General features: G+C 22.4%; 5 protein-coding genes across 5 annotated transcripts; 2 read left to right on the top strand and 3 right to left on the bottom strand. All coding sequences in view use genetic code 6, as the record gives it.

Annotated features, from left to right (window-relative positions):
* Positions 1 to 300: 300 nt before the first annotated feature.
* TTHERM_001478590 (hypothetical protein) lies at positions 301 to 615 on the bottom strand (the record flags this gene model as incomplete). Its single annotated transcript, XM_012795918.1, has 1 exon — positions 301 to 615. The coding sequence occupies one exon, from the start codon at positions 613 to 615 to the stop codon at positions 301 to 303; it is 315 nt and encodes a 104-aa protein (XP_012651372.1).
* Positions 616 to 957: 342 nt separating this feature from the next.
* TTHERM_01478590 (hypothetical protein) lies at positions 958 to 4,914 on the top strand (the record flags this gene model as incomplete). Its single annotated transcript, XM_001029496.2, has 1 exon — positions 958 to 4,914. The coding sequence occupies one exon, from the start codon at positions 958 to 960 to the stop codon at positions 4,912 to 4,914; it is 3,957 nt and encodes a 1,318-aa protein (XP_001029496.2).
* An 821-nt stretch (positions 4,915 to 5,735) lies between these two features.
* TTHERM_01478580 (von willebrand factor type A domain protein) lies at positions 5,736 to 6,407 on the bottom strand (the record flags this gene model as incomplete). The annotated part of the gene is made up of 1 exon (XM_001029495.2): positions 5,736 to 6,407. One exon carries the CDS (start codon positions 6,405 to 6,407, stop codon positions 5,736 to 5,738), a length of 672 nt encoding a protein of 223 aa, XP_001029495.2.
* A 2,716-nt stretch (positions 6,408 to 9,123) lies between these two features.
* Positions 9,124 to 11,941, bottom strand: TTHERM_001478550 (cyclic nucleotide-binding domain protein; the record flags this gene model as incomplete). The annotated part of the gene is made up of 10 exons (XM_012795917.1): positions 9,124 to 9,145; positions 9,453 to 9,542; positions 9,784 to 9,873; positions 10,110 to 10,199; positions 10,440 to 10,529; positions 10,771 to 10,860; positions 11,112 to 11,201; positions 11,414 to 11,503; positions 11,759 to 11,848; positions 11,901 to 11,941. The coding sequence occupies 10 exons, from the start codon at positions 11,939 to 11,941 to the stop codon at positions 9,124 to 9,126; spliced, it is 783 nt and encodes a 260-aa protein (XP_012651371.1).
* A 2,480-nt stretch (positions 11,942 to 14,421) lies between these two features.
* Positions 14,422 to 18,378, top strand: TTHERM_01478540 (hypothetical protein; the record flags this gene model as incomplete). The annotated part of the gene is made up of 1 exon (XM_001029491.2): positions 14,422 to 18,378. The coding sequence occupies one exon, from the start codon at positions 14,422 to 14,424 to the stop codon at positions 18,376 to 18,378; it is 3,957 nt and encodes a 1,318-aa protein (XP_001029491.2).
* Between the last annotated feature and the right edge of the window lie 167 nt (positions 18,379 to 18,545).

Genomic DNA, 18,545 nt, shown 5'->3' with positions numbered 1-18,545 from the left:
ACCACTAATTTGAAAGAAATTTAACAAATTAATTATCAAAGATTTGATTTCGCAAGTATTTGAAAATTTAATTGTGAGTTTTGGTTTTTTTCATTGTTTATTAATTTAGATTTTTGAGATGATTTAATTAAATTTGAGAAAATAAAATATTAATATTTCTTTCAAAAAATAAGCATAAAAGGGATAAATTTATTGATTGTATTTATTTTAGAAAACATTAAACTTTTAATATAAAACAATTTTTTTCATATATTTTTATTAATTTTGTAGATCAAAACTTAAAAAATAATTTTTTTCTTTTCATTATTAAATTATCTTTTTTTTTTTTAATTTCAGCAATACCATTTACTGCTTTGATATCAAAGATTTGTTTGTTTGCTTATTTTTTTAATGATGATTAAGATTTGGTTTGTCTTAAAAATAACCAAATTTATTTGTTAAGATAATTGACAAATTTCTGTTCTAATAAAAGAGAGCCAAAAATATCTTGTTTATATCAAAATTTTACCTCTTTTTCTGCAGTTTTAGTAGAAATATTTTTAAAATATTTATAAGGTAATTTTATTTTGTTAAATAATTTCTACAGATTATCAAAAAAATCTATGTTTCCATCATACTTTTTTACTTTCTTTTTCTATGAATTCATTTACCTCAATATTTCAAAATGGAGTAAGTTTAAATAAGTAAACACAATAATCCTTTTTTAGAAACAAAAAAGACATTAATTATTTTTACAATCTTAATTCATTTCTATTTTTAGTTAAGTTTTTAATTTGCTTAGAATTCAGGTAATATTTACAGTTTTATAGAACTATCATTTCCAATATAAAAAAGTATAATCAATTCCTTTTGAATTAATTATTTTCATTATAAAAGAGTAATTTAAAACAAAAGTCAACAGTTTAGTTTTATAATTAATATTAAATATAAATAATTAACAATTTATAATATTAAATAATGACATAAGAAAAAGAATTCTCTTCTAGAGACTTGCTTGAAATTAATCCTAACGAGCTTATAGAAATCAAGAAACTTTCTATAAAATTCGAATCAAATCTTTATCAGAATGAATTATTTGTATCTTAAAATGAAGGCTATTTAAGTAGTTTACATAATTTATCAGATTTAACACTAATTTTCGAGTCAAATTGCAATTTAGGATTAGAAGGATGGAATTCTATTCTTAAATCAGTTTAATAACTCACTTAATTAGAAAAGTTAGTCATACAGGTTTAAGAGTTATGCTTTTTAGAAGACCAAGGCTTTAATTTACTCAATTTTACTATTTCTTCTCTTAAGAAATTAAAAAAACTCGAAATAGAAATTCAAAAATCAAATTACATTTCTCATTCAAGTTTATAAAATTTTGTCCAATTTTTGAATAACACAAAGTATCTCATTGAATTAAAACTCAAAATAGATGAATTGTAGCCAAAAAACTCTGAGACAAATATCGAAATCTGGTAAGGATTGTAATAATTAGAGCAAATTGAGAGCTTAGATTTAGATTTAGACTTGAGATATTAAGACTAGAATGAAATTGATCAGCTATTTCAATCAATTTTAACATTCAAAAAAATAACAAAATTAAATTTAGCTCTGAGAATATTAACTAGTTGCTCAATTTCAAGGATAACTCATTTTCTTTAGTAAATGATTAGCCTAACTGCGCTTAAGCTAAATTTTAAAGATATTTCTTTAAATTTGGATGATATTCTTCACATTTCTACTTTTTTTAACAAATTAACAAATTTAGAAGAAATTCATCTTGAAAATCTCCAGAATTAGAATAAAGATTTAGGTTTTTTTAATGACGAATATTTCTAATCTCTCAGCCAATTAGCTAAACTGAAAAGTCTGAAATTAGATTTTGATAAGGTTGGCTCTAGAAATTCTTCACAATCAGAAGCTGTGGTATGCAAAAGTCTAGAAAATAAAAGTCAGTTAAATATTCTCGAGTTAATTACAACAAATCATTAGCTTTATGAAGAAACAATTACTAAAATTGCACAATAAATTTATTTTAATTGTGATAAATTGAAGTAATTAAATTTTTAAATAAAAACTAAAATAAGCTTAATAGGTTATTAAAATTTATCAGAATCGTTTAAGCAACTAAATTAATTGAGCGAATTGAAACTAAATCTTTACTTTGAAGATGATACAACTGAGGGTTAAAACAAGCTATTAAATTCGCTAAGTCACTTGAGTAATCTGAAAGATTTGAATTTAAAGCTTAATTATAATTTTTATACAAATGTGTATAGGTAATAGTCACACTTAGCTTTCTCATTTTTAAAATAAATAAAGCTTGTTAGGTTCTAATTAGCCATAGATTGTATGATTGCTAATGAAGAATTTATTTAATTAGGAGAAGGTTTGCAAAATTAAGATATTCTTGAAGACTTAGTTTTGAGTATTTCATTTTTGAGACCATAATTTGGATAAGTAATTTAATTGGATTAAATCTAATCAGTAGAAGCATTTGTTGATGGAATTAAGAGCCTTTAAAACCTTAAAAAGTTAGATTTTTATATCTAATTTAATCAGAGCTTTAGCCAAGACCAAATAAATTAAATTATTTAGTCTCTTTAACACCTTTAGAATCTGGAAGAAATTAACAACCTTGCTTTGAATACTGATTTTGAAACATTCGAGGAGCTATCATAAACAATAAAAAAGCTTTGCAATTTAAAAAAATTGATAATTAGGAGATTTTAGATAGTTGATTAAGACTATTCTATTTCTTTCATAAAAAGCATCCAAAATTTAAAAGATTTACAACATTTAGATTTAGGATTAAGTGTCTATCCTTAAAGCTGGGAAAAAAGACTTGATATAGAAAACGCTCTTTTAAATTTAACTTAACTAAAGACACTTAATTTATAAGTCCTGATATAAGAAGCTGATAGTTATTTCAAAGACATATTTAGAGGATTGAAGCATCTTAAAAATTTAAATTAGCTAGAGATTAACTTTGATCAAATATATTTGACAGATTCAGATGCATTAGAGTTCAGAGAAGCTTGCAGCGGCTTACTAAGTTTATAATAAATAAATATTATAAATCTTTTGTTTCATGATACAGATTTCACCAAAGAAGGAGCTATTTATTTTCAGCAAGGATTATAAAAACTAAAAAATTTAAAATCTTTTGTTGGAAATTTCATTATATCAATAATAGATGTAGCTAAGGCTTTTGATAGTCTTTTAAATTAAATTAACTTAAATAAATTAGATTTCAAAGTTCATAGTGAATATGTTAGACCTTAAATAGATTCAGAAATCAAGCAAACAGAGTAAATTTAACTAGAAGAAGAAGAAGAAGTTTTAAAATAAGAAGAAAATCATATTTAAAAATACAGAGGAATAACTTAATTAACTGCTAGATTTTAAAATAATTTTGAATCCTAAGTAGATGACATAAGCTAATTTTACTCTAAGTTGGTTAATCTTTACAACTTGAATTATTTAATCCTCTCCCATAGTTGGTTCTATGACTAGTAAGTGGATTTCGCAAACATTTTAAGAAACATCACCAATTCATTTTCACATTTTTAGAAGCTTCAAACTCTTGAAATTTCTCTAAGTAACTGCTCACTCAACTTAGAAAAAACCAATATAGAAAATTTAAAGTATTTAGTAAACTTATAAATACTTAAATTAGGTTTCTCTAAAGTTTCAATTTATCAAGATTAGCTTCTTTTTTTGCCTTTGTAATACCTGTAAAATCTTTAATAGCTATGTCTTTTCTTTACTGCTGAAACACCAATTTAAAAATTAGGTGCTTAAGCTCTTGGTAATAGTTTAAAATTTTAAGCTTAGTTGAATTTGCTTTAATTAGAATTTGGTGAAAACTCTAAAATTGAGTAGGAAGGTGCTGTGGAATTAGGTTTAGGTCTGAAAGGCTTATTGAAAATTTAATATCTTTCTCTTAAATTTGGTAATAAATGTGAAATAGGCAATAGTGGTGCATAGGCAATAGCATAAGGACTTAGCTAATTATCCACTTTGCACTTTTTTGATTTGTAAATAGGATCTTCAAACAATATAAGTCCGGAAGGAGGATCTGCTTTAGCCTCTTCTATTAAGAGTATGCAGAAACTTAAAGATCTTGTATTCATTATTAGCAATGGAAATAATTAAGATTAAACATTATTAGATTCAATTTCTCTATCATTAAATTAGCTTAGATATATCTAACGTGTCTCATTTAGCTCTTCTTTCTGTGAGTATTTCAGATACTGCCCCAAATAATTGAAACAACTTTTTTCTAACGAAATTTTTAGTGAAACTTCTTTGTAAATCTACAATGATTTAGTTGAGCAATCGATAATAGAATTAAAAGGAAGATAAAACTAGCAAATATAACTTTCATTTTAATTTGAAAAAATATAAAATTACTCCCCTCACATTGAAATAGAGTCTTTGGAAGAAATTTAAATAGATAACTCAGTTTCTTTATAATTTAACTTCAAAAATTAATAAGAATCTGATTACTATTAAAAAACTAAAGAATAAATTTTGAAAATAAAATCTAAAAAATTAACAATTTAATTCCAACAAGGTATATTTAATGATCACCAATTAACCTAAATTGTTCTTCCATCACTTAATAATTAAAATTTGCAGTATTATAAATTAGAAATTTCATAGCTTTATTAAATTGAAGAAGAATATTTTGTGTAAATCGCTTAATTGATAAGCAAACTTAAAATCAGTCATTTAATATTCCAATTTTAAGGTTCTTAATCTGACCAAATTTACAAAAAGATAATGTAAAACCTTTCAAACTCTTAACATTTATATAAAATCGAATTAAAAGGAAATATCATAAACGAAAAACTTGTCATCTAATAGCAAAAATACATGAAAATACTTGTAGACTACAAGCAAGAATTTTTATATTTTTGAATTAAATACATCATAAATATACTTTCTGGAAAATTAATTATTAATTTTTATGTTCTAGGGTTTTTCTATATTTTATTCTATTCTTTTTTAAGTTTTGTTAATTATTAATTGATCTTTTTTATTCTATAAAAATTAATTTATTATATAAAAGTATTGTAGATCCTCATAAATTAAGTGCTACCCCATTCCCCCCCCCCCCCCCTCCTCCCCCCCTCTTCCTGACAAAAATGTTGAAATTTGATAAAAAAATTAGGTCTAAATTACGAAAATAGCCAGCTGTATCTAAATTATAAAAATAAAAAGTCATCACTAAATTAAAATTTTAAAAAAGCCGATGTCTCCAAAATTCAAATTTAGCCTATTGCTATTTATTAAATTAGGATCAAATTTTAAATATTATGTAATTTAATAAAAGATATTAATTGATAGTCGTTAAAGAAGATTTAATTTACTTTTTATAAAGAAAAAAAATAAAAATTGTGAATATATTATTTTGCTTAAATTTATTTTTTAAAAGAACATAAAAAACAAACAATGAATTATTTTAAATTAATTTTTTATTGATAAATAATCTTCTAAATTTTAGGCATATTTAACAACATAAAGTGAAAATAATAAACAGATATTTACTAAAAAGATAAAATAAATTTCTTTTCTCAAATATTCATTTTTGCTATTCTTTGTAAATATATTATTTAAAATAGTACTCTTTTTGTATTTCATTTTATATTTATTTATTATTAATATTAAACTAGTTTATATTAATTAGAAGAGAATTTCTTTTTAATATATTAAACATTAGAAGTATTATATAGTTATATTCAATGATAGTTATTCTAATATTGTTATTAATATGCTTATTAGTATTGCTATTGTTATTGTTATTATTACTACTACTGCTGTTATTATTACTATTGCTAATGTTATTATTACTACTACTACTACTGTTATTATTACTACTAGTACTGTTATTATTACTAGATTTGTTATTGTGGGTTTTTTTATAACTAGATTAATTATTAAGGCAATTATTAAGGTTTATTCCAAATTTATTATTACTTTTGCTATTATTATTATTAAACCATTTATCTTTAAAGAGGTATTTAATACATATCATTCAATCTTACTGCCTATGATTATTAGTTATAATGACTAACACATTGTTACTATGCTTAGAGCTTACCTTGAATTTAGTACACTTAAGGTTGCACGTTTTATTAACATTAAACTAAATCGTCTTTAAGAACTTAGAGCTTAGCCTAGTTTTTAGGGTGAGATTTCTCTATCTATTTTAACATATCTGATAATACATGTTGTCCTTGATTGTATTGGTTTTGATCAGCATATTTGATGGCTTCTTCTATAGCTTAAGCTGCCTTTACTCTGATGTAGTTAAATTCAACGTTATCGTTAATTTCTGAATCTTATGCTACTTATTCATTATCTGTAAACAGAGTCAAAACTAATTTACTCTCTTTTAATGTTTGTAACATTGAATCAACAGGGCGTGCAGTCAATTAAACATTTATTGTCTCTAAATTTCTTTCAAAATCTTATAAATCTTTAATCTCAGATTTTGGAACAGTCAATTCAAAATGAAATCTTTAGAAACTCCTGAGAAAATTTAGTTAATATTAATCCTTAATTCTTAGTTTTGATTAATAATCTTCCACATATGACCATAAGTCTTTGAGATATAAGAGTTTTTGAAGAATTTTTGAAATAATTCATTTTATCTGTTAATTTCAATTTTAATAGTGAGGTCTTAGGCTACAACTGAGAACAAACCACCAAGCGCATCGATGAAAAATTCATCAACTTAATCATTTTTTTCTACAAAATAGAAGCTACCATCTTTAATTTAAGCTATTTTTTACATAAGAGGACCATCATGATCATTACCGAAACCAAATGAGTGAATAGTGAAACTCTCTTCCTGTAGCTATTAGTAGGTTGTTTTCAAGAGATTTTTTATTTTGATATCAGCACCATCATCTTGACCATCTGAAAGTAAGAAAATTGAACTCACTGAATTCTTTTGTTTTCTACTTTGTAAGATTTAAAATGCAATTTCTAAGCCGCTAGTAATATCTGTACCACCATCAGCTTTAATTGACTTTGTTATAGTTTAAAGGGATTCTTTATTTTAATTGTTCACTTTTTTTAGCCCACAAAGCTGTTTGGCTTTAGTGTTAAATGTGATTAATGATAATCTATCATTTTCATTGAGCATCTCAAGAAGTTAAAGTATAGTATTTTTAACATTTTCTATTTTTGAGCAGCCACTCATAGATCCAGAGTTATCAATTACGCAAATCAAATCAAGATTTGGTCTACCTTCTAATGGATTTGATTCAACTTCCATATCGTTTGTCTAGTCTAAGGTTTTGACTGAAACCATAACTGGTATAGTCTAATCTTGATTTTTATTGAACTAGAAGTGCTTATGTAAAGTTTTCACATCTAAAACAAGTCCCTTTTCGAGATTGTAAATTTATTTTTTATGGTTTTTTGAGTTTACTACCTCTTAAATTGAATCTTCTATTTACATTTCTGCATATTTTTGTGGTTATAAATTATCATAGAAATTAAGTGGCTGATAAAAATATGGTTGATATAGTTAATATGGCATTAAAAATGGTAACTATTATTATGGAAACACCTATATAGGCATTTATAGATTAAGAGCTGGTTATTTTCTTTTTGTGTAAGAGCGTTTAGTGTTATTTGGCTTTTCAGTTTTAGGCTTTGAAATTTGTTTAACTTTCTCAACAGATTAGGTTTATTTTACTGATTAAAAAGATTAATTTTATGAAGGCTGTTAAGGAGGTTAATTATCTTTTTATTGGTTGCTTGTTTGGTTGGGTATCATGGAATTAATATTTATTTTGTTAGATTGTATGATCTTTTTTGAGTAATTACTTATTTAATTGATTTCAGAGTCTTCTTTTAAATCTTTGCTTTTTTTAATTAAAAATAATTATTGAAATAATCTTTTCTCCCATTATTTTTAAACAAATTTCGCGTCTCCAACAAGTTTATTAATTTCTGATTAATAATATTTAATTGTTAAGTTAAACGATCTCACTGCGTCTCCAATAACTTTTCTTAACAAAAATAAGCAATTTAAATATTTTTAAATCAATAGTAAACAATACATTTTAAAACAAATTTTTTTATTTATTTAATATTAAGTTTTAAGCTCTTACTTTTTGAATAAACCATCTGTAAATTAGATTAATTAAAAATAATTTTGCGCCTAATAATATAAAACATTTTTATGTTTACTATTCATTTAAATAAATTAAAAAGAATTAAAAAAAAGTGTCTATTATAAGCTGTTTTTTTTTCAAAACCTTATCATCCTAATTATGATAAAAAAATAATTTTATAAATTACATTAACACCTCAATATTAGCGAGTCGTGAAACGTGTATATTTAGTTGCGTTTTGAGAGCAAGAATATGGATATAAAATATATTTTTATCGAATATTTGCAAAATGTAAGTAAATAAATTTAAAAAATACTGATGTTAAATAAACATAATATCAGCTTAAAGAAGCTGCTTAAAAAAGTAGAATAGCCAAATTCCATTCAAAAATTTAGTGAATTGAGATCACTATTTTTTTGAATGGCTGATGCGTTTGAATATTATTAATATAAAAATAAATAATTTTATAATAGAATTATATATATATAGTACCCTAGGGTACTGCCTTTTTCAATGCTATTTACAGGAATACTAATAAGATTTGTAATTATTAACCACAAAAGTTAAAATAAAAAGTAAAATTTGATTTCTCCATGAAGTTTTATTTAAATCATGGTATCTATTTAATCATGAAAATAAAAAAAAGATAGAAATATGATTGATAAATAATATTTCAGATTAAAAAAAACTGGAATATAAAAGCTTGGCATTTTTATAATTTATTAAAAAATAATATATATATAAAGTTTCTAATTATTTTATCATTTTTGGTGAAACCATAGGGTTGCTTATGAGGAATTAATTTATTTAAGTAAATTATTTTTTTTTATTTTTTATAAATATTTATTTACTTACAAAAATATGAATGATATTTATAAATATAAAATCAATAATAAAATTTATGTATCTATCTTTTTATATTTTAGGTTAAAAAAAACTTTTTCAAAATATTATTTAATATTATTTAAACATTTAATATTTATCCATCCTTTTTTCGTCACTTGTTTATCACCAAATTTCTTTTATAAAGACAACTAATCTTTTTGATTTAAAACACTTGCTTATTACTTCGAATTTTTTTGATTCATTCATTTGGTTATTACTTTTATAATAAATTGTGTAAATTTTAAATCAATATCAAAACTGAATAAATTTTTAAATTAAAAAATATTTCTTATATAAAGAAATAAAATAGCATTAGTGGAAGAAAAAATAAAAAAAAATAAATAAATCAAATAAAAGCCATCAAATTAATTCAAGAACTTTATTGTTTTTAATTAGTATTTATAATTAAAATACAATCCAAAGCAAATAAACTGTTTTTACCTAAGATCAAGTGTCAAATTTGAGAGATTAATGCAATTTGATAAAGCAGAACCTAAGCCTGATACACCTTCATCACCAATTTTATTAGACCTTTTTAAATAATTGAAGAAAAAATATATCATTAAGTAGTTAATTAGAAGGAAAAAATGAAGAAAAAATATGAAATAATAAAAGTAAAAGTTGAAAATAATATGAATAACCAAATTAAAAAAGAAAGAAAGAACAAAAAAAGCAAGTACAATAAAAAGAAAAAGAAAAAAGAGCTTTATTGTTTTTAATTAGTTTTTATAATGAAAAATATCACAATCCAAAACAAATAAACTGTTTTTACCTAAGATCAAGTGTCAAATTTGAGAGATTAATGCAATTTGCTAAACCATAACCTAAGCCTGATGCACCTATTCCACCAATTTAATTGTAACTTTTTAGATATTGAAGAAAAAATATATCACTAAATAGTTAATTAGAAGGAAAAAATGAAGAAAAAATATGAAATAATAAAAGCAAAAGTTGAAAATAATATGATAACCAAATTAAAAAAGAAAGAAAGAACAAAAAAAAGCAAGCACAATAAAAAGAAAAAGAAAAAAGCTTTATTGTTTTTAATTAATTTTCTAATTAAAATATCAGAATCCAAAACAAATAAACTATTTTTACCTAAGATCAAGTATCAAATTTGAGAGATTAATGCAATTTGCTAAACCATAACCTAAGCCTGATGAACCTTCATCACCAATTTTATTAGAACTTTTTAAATAATTGAAGAAATAATATATCATTAAATAGTTAATTAGAAGGAAAAAATGAAGAAAAAATATGAAATAATAAAAGCAAAAGTTGAAAATAAAATGATGAGCCAAATTAACAAAGAAAGAAAGAACAAAAAAAAGCAAGCACAATAAAAAGAAAAGAAAAAAGAGCTTTATTGTTTTTAATTAATTTTATAATTAAAAATATCACAATCCAAAACAAATAAACTGTTTTTACCTAAGATCAAGTGTCAAATTTGAGAGATTAATGCAATTTGCTAAACCAGAACCTAAGCCTGATGCACCTATTTCACCAATTTAATTGTCACTTTTTAAATATATGAAGAAAAAATATATCATTAAATAGTTAATTAGAAGGAAAAAACGAAGAAAAAATATGAAATAATAAAAGCAAAAATTGAAAATAATATGATAACCAAATTAACAAAGAAAGAAAGAACAAATAAAAGCGAGCACTATAAAAAGAAAAAGAAAAAAGAGCTTTATTGTTTTTAATTAGTTTTTATAATGAAAAATATCACAATCCAAAACAAATAAACTGTTTTTACCTAAGATCAAGTGTTAAATTTGAGAGATTAATGCTGTTTGCTAAAGCAGAACCTAAGCCTGATGCACCCATTGCACCAATTTAATTGTAACTTTTTATATATTGAAGAAAAAATATATCATTGAATAGTTAATTTGAAGGAAAAGATCAAGAAAAAATATGAAATAAAAAGATTAATCAATAATAAAAGCAAAAGTTCAAAATAAAATTTAAAAAAGAAAGAAAGAAAGGAAAAAAAAAAAGCAAGCACAATAAAAAGAAAAAGAAAAATGAGCTTTATTGTTTTTAATTAGTTTTTATAATTTAAAATATCACAATCCAAAACAAATAAAGTGTTTTTACCTAAGACCAAGTGTCAAATTTGAGAGATTAATGCAATTTGCTAAACCAGAACCTAAGCCTGATGCACCTTCATCATCAATTTTATTAGAACTTTTTAAATGTTGAAGAAAAAAAATAATATAAAAATATTAATTAGTAATAAAAGCAAAAATTGAAAATAAAATGATGAGCCAAATTAACTAATAAAAAAAGAACAAAAAAAGCAAAAACAATAAATAAAAAAAAGAAAAAAAGCTTTATTGTTTTTAATTAGTTATTATAATTAAAAATATCACAATCCAAATTAAATAAACTGTTTTTACCCAAGATAAAGTGTCAAATTTGAGAGATTAATGCAATTTGCTAAACCAGAACCTAAGCCTGATGCACCCACTGCACCAATTTAATTGTAACTTTTTATATATTGAAGAAAAAATATTCATTAAATAGTTAATTTGAAGGAAAAGATAAAGAAAAAATATGAAATAAAAAGATTAATCAATAATAAAAGCAAAAGTTGAAAATAAAAAGATGAGCCAAATTAAAATATAAAGAAAGAATAAAAAAAAGTAAGCACAATAAAAAGAAAAGAAAAAATAGGTTTATTGTTTTTAATTAGTTATTATAATTAAAAATATCACAATCCAAATTAAATAAAATGCTTTTACCGAAGATAAAGTGTCAAATTAGAGAGATTAATGCAATTTGCTAAACCAGAACCTAAGCCTGATGCATCTCCATCACTAATTTAATTGTAACTTTTTAAATATTAAAGAAAAATATATCATTAAATAGAATAAGTTGCCATACAAATTTTTAAAAAGCGAGTTTTTTTATACCAGTTTTTACATTTTATAAAATTAAAATAAAATTTTTTAAAATTTATTTTTTTAAAAAAAATGGTATGTTATAAGAATAACTGGTAAATAAATAATATTTAAAATTTTACATTTTGTGAATTTAAAGCTTTCTAAAAACTCAAAAATGAAGTTGCTTTAAACTAATTTAGCTTTATTTATTATTTTATTAAGATATATTATATTTTGCCTAAATAAATAAAATAGGCATTTGACTTTAGTTAATTAGAAGGAAAAAATATGAAATATAAGATTTATTAATATTTAATAAAATTAACAAAGAATGGAAAGAAAAAAAAATCATAATAAAAAGAAAAAGAAATCAAATAAACTAAAAGAGCTTTAATTCTTTAAATTAACTTTGATAATTAAAATATCACCATCCAAAATTAATAAGCTGCTTTTATTAAGTGTAAGTTTTAATAGTAATGAAGAAAAAATTTCAATTAATAAAAAATGAATAATAAATAAATAATTAAAAATTGAAATGAAAATTAAGCTAAAATAGCTAAAAAATTTTTGTTTTAATAAAAATCAATAAATAATGATGATAATTTTTATAATAAAAATTATTTACTTAAATAAATTGAAAATTTAAATATATAAAAAATATTAAAAATAAAAAAAATAATATCTTTTAATTAAATATACTTGAGATCAAAATGGAGAACCTAATGAGATAAAAGTGAAGAGCTTTTAAACTTTTTTTATTAATTTATATTAATATAAAGGATATTAATAAAAAAATTAATAATTACTTCTTTCAAATTATTAAATTTTTTAATCTATTAAATCATTTATTTTCTTTTTCAAAAATATTGGATAGCAATTTATGAAATTTAATTAATTATAAATGGATAAAAAGAATAAATAAAATATAATAATTAATTAATTATCAAATATTAATTTATATACCGTAAATCCTCATAAATTCTCACCAGCAAGCATAAATTTTCACCATATTTTGTGAATACTTATACACAATTTAATTTTTATTATTTTCTCGTTGTGATTAAAAATAGTGATACGCCATGTTACATACTTAAAAAAAGATGTTTTTTAATACTTAATTTAATTATCTCAAAATGTTTGAAATTAATCAAAAACATCAAATCTGCAAAATTGATAAAACTAATTTCAATATAAACATTTTATTTTATTGTATCAGCTAAATTTATTATTTAGATTGATTGATATTTCAAAAATGTTAAAATATTTTTTTTTAAATGTTTATTTTGACACTAATTGATTAATAAGTGATATATTTATTTTTTATTTATTTAAAGCCTTGATATAAAATGAGCATAAATATTAAATCTACTTTATTATTATTTAGACCAAAATTACATCCTTTAATTCAATGCTTTTGGTTGTAAATGAAAATTAAAGATATATAATATCCAAGCTTACAGTCTTTAATTCTGATTTTAATTTAATTAAAATTGAGAAAACAATTAGTTTTTTAATTAAATGTAAAAAGGATTATTTCATCACTAATTTGAAAGAAATTTAACAAATTAATTATCAAAGATTTGATTTCGCAATTATTTGAAAATTTAATTGTGAGTTGTGATTTTTTTCATTGTTTATTAATTTAGATTTTTGAGAAGATTTAATTAAATTTGAGAAAATAAAATATTAATATCTTCTTTCAAAAAATAAGCATAAAAAGGATAAATTTATTGATTGTATTTATTTTAGAAAACATTAAACTTTTTAAAATAAAACAATTTTTTTCATATATTTTTATTAATTTTGTTGGCCAAAACTTAAAAAATAATTTTTTCTTTTCATTATTAAAATATCTTATTTTGTTTCAATTTCAGTAAAATCATTTGCTGCTTTGATATCAAAGATTTGTTTGTTTGCTTGTTTATTTAATGATGATCAAGATTTGGTTTGTCTTAAAAATAACCAGAATTTATTTGTTACGCTAATAAACAAATTTCTGTTTTAATAAAAGAGAGCCAAAAATATCTTGTTTGTATCAAAATTTTACCTCTTTTTCTGCAGTTTTAGTAGAAATATTTTTAAAAAATTTATAAGGTAATTTTATTTTGTTAAATAATTTCTACAGATTATCAAAAAATTCTATGTTTTAATAAAATTTTAATAAATTTCCATCATACTTTTTTACTTTCTTTTTCTATGAATTCATTTACCTCAATATCTCAAAATAAATGGAGTAAGTTTAAATAAGTAAACACAATTATCCTTTTTTAGAAACAACAAAGACATTAATTATTTTTACAATCTTAATTTATTTCTATTTTTAGTTAAGTTTTTAATTTGCTTAGAATTGAGGAAATGTTTACAGTTTTATAGGACTATCATTCCCAATATAAAAAAAGTATAATCAATTTCTTTTGAATTAATTAGTTTCATTATAAAAGAGTAATTTAAAACAAAAGTCAACAGTTTAGTTTTATAATTAATATTAAATATAAATAATTAACAATTTATAATATTAAATAATGACATAAGAAAAAGAATTCTCTTCTAGAGACTTGCTTGAAATTAATCCTAACGAGCTTATAGAAATCAAGAAACTTTCTATAAAATTCGAATCAAATCTTTATCAGAATGAATTATTTGTATCTTAAAATGAAGGCTATTTAAGTAGTTTAAATAATTTATCAGATTTAACACTAATTTTCGAGTCCAATTGCAATTTAGGATTAGAAGGATGGAATTCTATTCTTAAATCAGTTTAATAACTCACTTAATTAGAAAAGTTAGTCATACAGGTTTAAGAGTTATGCTTTTTAGAAGACCAAGGCTTTAATTTACTCAATTTTACTATTTCTTCTCTTAAGAAATTAAAAAAACTCGAAATAGAAATTCAAAAATCAAATTACATTTCCCATTCAAGTTTATAAAATTTTGTCCAATTTTTGAATAACACAAAGTATCTCATTGAATTAAAACTCAAAATAGATGAATTGTAGCCAAAAAACTCTGAGACAAATATCGAAATCTGGTAAGGATTGTAATAATTAGAGCAAATTGAGAGCTTAGATTTAGATTTAGACTTGAGATATTAAGACTAGAATGAAATTGATCAGCTATTTCAATCAATTTTAACATTCAAAAAAATAACAAAATTAAATTTAGCTCTGAGAATATTAACTAGTTGCTCAATTTCAAGGATAACTCATTTTCTTTAGTAAATGATTAGCCTAACTGCGCTTAAGCTAAATTTTAAAGATATTTCTTTAAATTTGGATGATATTCTTCACATTTCTACTTTTTTTAACAAATTAACAAATTTAGAAGAAATTCATCTTGAAAATCTCCAGAATTAGAATAAAGATTTAGGTTTTTTTAATGACGAATATTTCTAATCTCTCAGCCAATTAGCTAAACTGAAAAGTCTGAAATTAGATTTTGATAAGGTTGGCTCTAGAAATTCTTCACAATCAGAAGCTGTGGTATGCAAAAGTCTAGAAAATAAAAGTCAGTTAAATATTCTCGAGTTAATTACAACAAATCATTAGCTTTATGAAGAAACAATTACTAAAATTGCACAATAAATTTATTTTAATTGTGATAAATTGAAGTAATTAAATTTTTAAATAAAAACTAAAATAAGCTTAATAGGTTATTAAAATTTATCAGAATCGTTTAAGCAACTAAATTAATTGAGCGAATTGAAACTAAATCTTTACTTTGAAGATGATACAACTGAGGGTTAAAACAAGCTATTAAATTCGCTAAGTCACTTGAGTAATCTGAAAGATTTGAATTTAAAGCTTAATTATAATTTTTATACAAATGTGTATAGGTAATAGTCACACTTAGCTTTCTCATTTTTAAAATAAATAAAGCTTGTTAGGTTCTAATTAGCCATAGATTGTATGATTGCTAATGAAGAATTTATTTAATTAGGAGAAGGTTTGCAAAATTAAGATATTCTTGAAGACTTAGTTTTGAGTATTTCATTTTTGAGACCATAATTTGGATAAGTAATTTAATTGGATTAAATCTAATCAGTAGAAGCATTTGTTGATGGAATTAAGAGCCTTTAAAACCTTAAAAAGTTAGATTTTTATATCTAATTTAATCAGAGCTTTAGCCAAGACCAAATAAATTAAATTATTTAGTCTCTTTAACACCTTTAGAATCTGGAAGAAATTAACAACCTTGCTTTGAATACTGATTTTGAAACATTCGAGGAGCTATCATAAACAATAAAAAAGCTTTGCAATTTAAAAAAATTGATAATTAGGAGATTTTAGATAGTTGATTAAGACTATTCTATTTCTTTCATAAAAAGCATCCAAAATTTAAAAGATTTACAACATTTAGATTTAGGATTAAGTGTCTATCCTTAAAGCTGGGAAAAAAGACTTGATATAGAAAACGCTCTTTTAAATTTAACTTAACTAAAGACACTTAATTTATAAGTCCTGATATAAGAAGCTGATAGTTATTTCAAAGACATATTTAGAGGATTGAAGCATCTTAAAAATTTAAATTAGCTAGAGATTAACTTTGATCAAATATATTTGACAGATTCAGATGCATTAGAGTTCAGAGAAGCTTGCAGCGGCTTACTAAGTTTATAATAAATAAATATTATAAATCTTTTGTTTCATGATACAGATTTCACCAAAGAAGGAGCTATTTATTTTCAGCAAGGATTATAAAAACTAAAAAATTTAAAATCTTTTGTTGGAAATTTCATTATATCAATAATAGATGTAGCTAAGGCTTTTGATAGTCTTTTAAATTAAATTAACTTAAATAAATTAGATTTCAAAGTTCATAGTGAATATGTTAGACCTTAAATAGATTCAGAAATCAAGCAAACAGAGTAAATTTAACTAGAAGAAGAAGAAGAAGTTTTAAAATAAGAAGAAAATCATATTTAAAAATACAGAGGAATAACTTAATTAACTGCTAGATTTTAAAATAATTTTGAATCCTAAGTAGATGACATAAGCTAATTTTACTCTAAGTTGGTTAATCTTTACAACTTGAATTATTTAATCCTCTCCCATAGTTGGTTCTATGACTAGTAAGTGGATTTCGCAAACATTTTAAGAAACATCACCAATTCATTTTCACATTTTTAGAAGCTTCAAACTCTTGAAATTTCTCTAAGTAACTGCTCACTCAACTTAGAAAAAACCAATATAGAAAATTTAAAGTATTTAGTAAACTTATAAATACTTAAATTAGGTTTCTCTAAAGTTTCAATTTATCAAGATTAGCTTCTTTTTTTGCCTTTGTAATACCTGTAAAATCTTTAATAGCTATGTCTTTTCTTTACTGCTGAAACACCAATTTAAAAATTAGGTGCTTAAGCTCTTGGTAATAGTTTAAAATTTTAAGCTTAGTTGAATTTGCTTTAATTAGAATTTGGTGAAAACTCTAAAATTGAGTAGGAAGGTGCTGTGGAATTAGGTTTAGGTCTGAAAGGCTTATTGAAAATTTAATATCTTTCTCTTAAATTTGGTAATAAATGTGAAATAGGCAATAGTGGTGCATAGGCAATAGCATAAGGACTTAGCTAATTATCCACTTTGCACTTTTTTGATTTGTAAATAGGATCTTCAAACAATATAAGTCCGGAAGGAGGATCTGCTTTAGCCTCTTCTATTAAGAGTATGCAGAAACTTAAAGATCTTGTATTCATTATTAGCAATGGAAATAATTAAGATTAAACATTATTAGATTCAATTTCTCTATCATTAAATTAGCTTAGATATATCTAACGTGTCTCATTTAGCTCTTCTTTCTGTGAGTATTTCAGATACTGCCCCAAATAATTGAAACAACTTTTTTCTAACGAAATTTTTAGTGAAACTTCTTTGTAAATCTACAATGATTTAGTTGAGCAATCGATAATAGAATTAAAAGGAAGATAAAACTAGCAAATATAACTTTCATTTTAATTTGAAAAAATATAAAATTACTCCCCTCACATTGAAATAGAGTCTTTGGAAGAAATTTAAATAGATAACTCAGTTTCTTTATAATTTAACTTCAAAAATTAATAAGAATCTGATTACTATTAAAAAACTAAAGAATAAATTTTGAAAATAAAATCTAAAAAATTAACAATTTAATTCCAACAAGGTATATTTAATGATCACCAATTAACCTAAATTGTTCTTCCATCACTTAATAATTAAAATTTGCAGTATTATAAATTAGAAATTTCATAGCTTTATTAAATTGAAGAAGAATATTTTGTGTAAATCGCTTAATTGATAAGCAAACTTAAAATCAGTCATTTAATATTCCAATTTTAAGGTTCTTAATCTGACCAAATTTACAAAAAGATAATGTAAAACCTTTCAAACTCTTAACATTTATATAAAATCGAATTAAAAGGAAATATCATAAACGAAAAACTTGTCATCTAATAGCAAAAATACATGAAAATACTTGTAGACTACAAGCAAGAATTTTTATATTTTTGAATTAAATACATCATAAATATACTTTCTGGAAAATTAATTATTAATTTTTATGTTCTAGGGTTTTTCTATATTTTATTCTATTCTTTTTTAAGTTTTGTTAATTATTAATTGATCTTTTTTATTCTATAAAAATTAATTTATTATATAAAAGTATTGTAGATCCTCAT

The sequence above is a fragment of the Tetrahymena thermophila genome, assembly GCF_000189635.1.
Source record: "Tetrahymena thermophila SB210 genomic scaffold scf_8254787, whole genome shotgun sequence".
Taxonomy (NCBI): Eukaryota; Ciliophora; class Oligohymenophorea; order Hymenostomatida; family Tetrahymenidae; genus Tetrahymena; species Tetrahymena thermophila.
The sequence above is the reverse complement of the archived record's forward strand: the minus strand, read 5'-3'. Positions and strand labels throughout refer to the sequence as shown.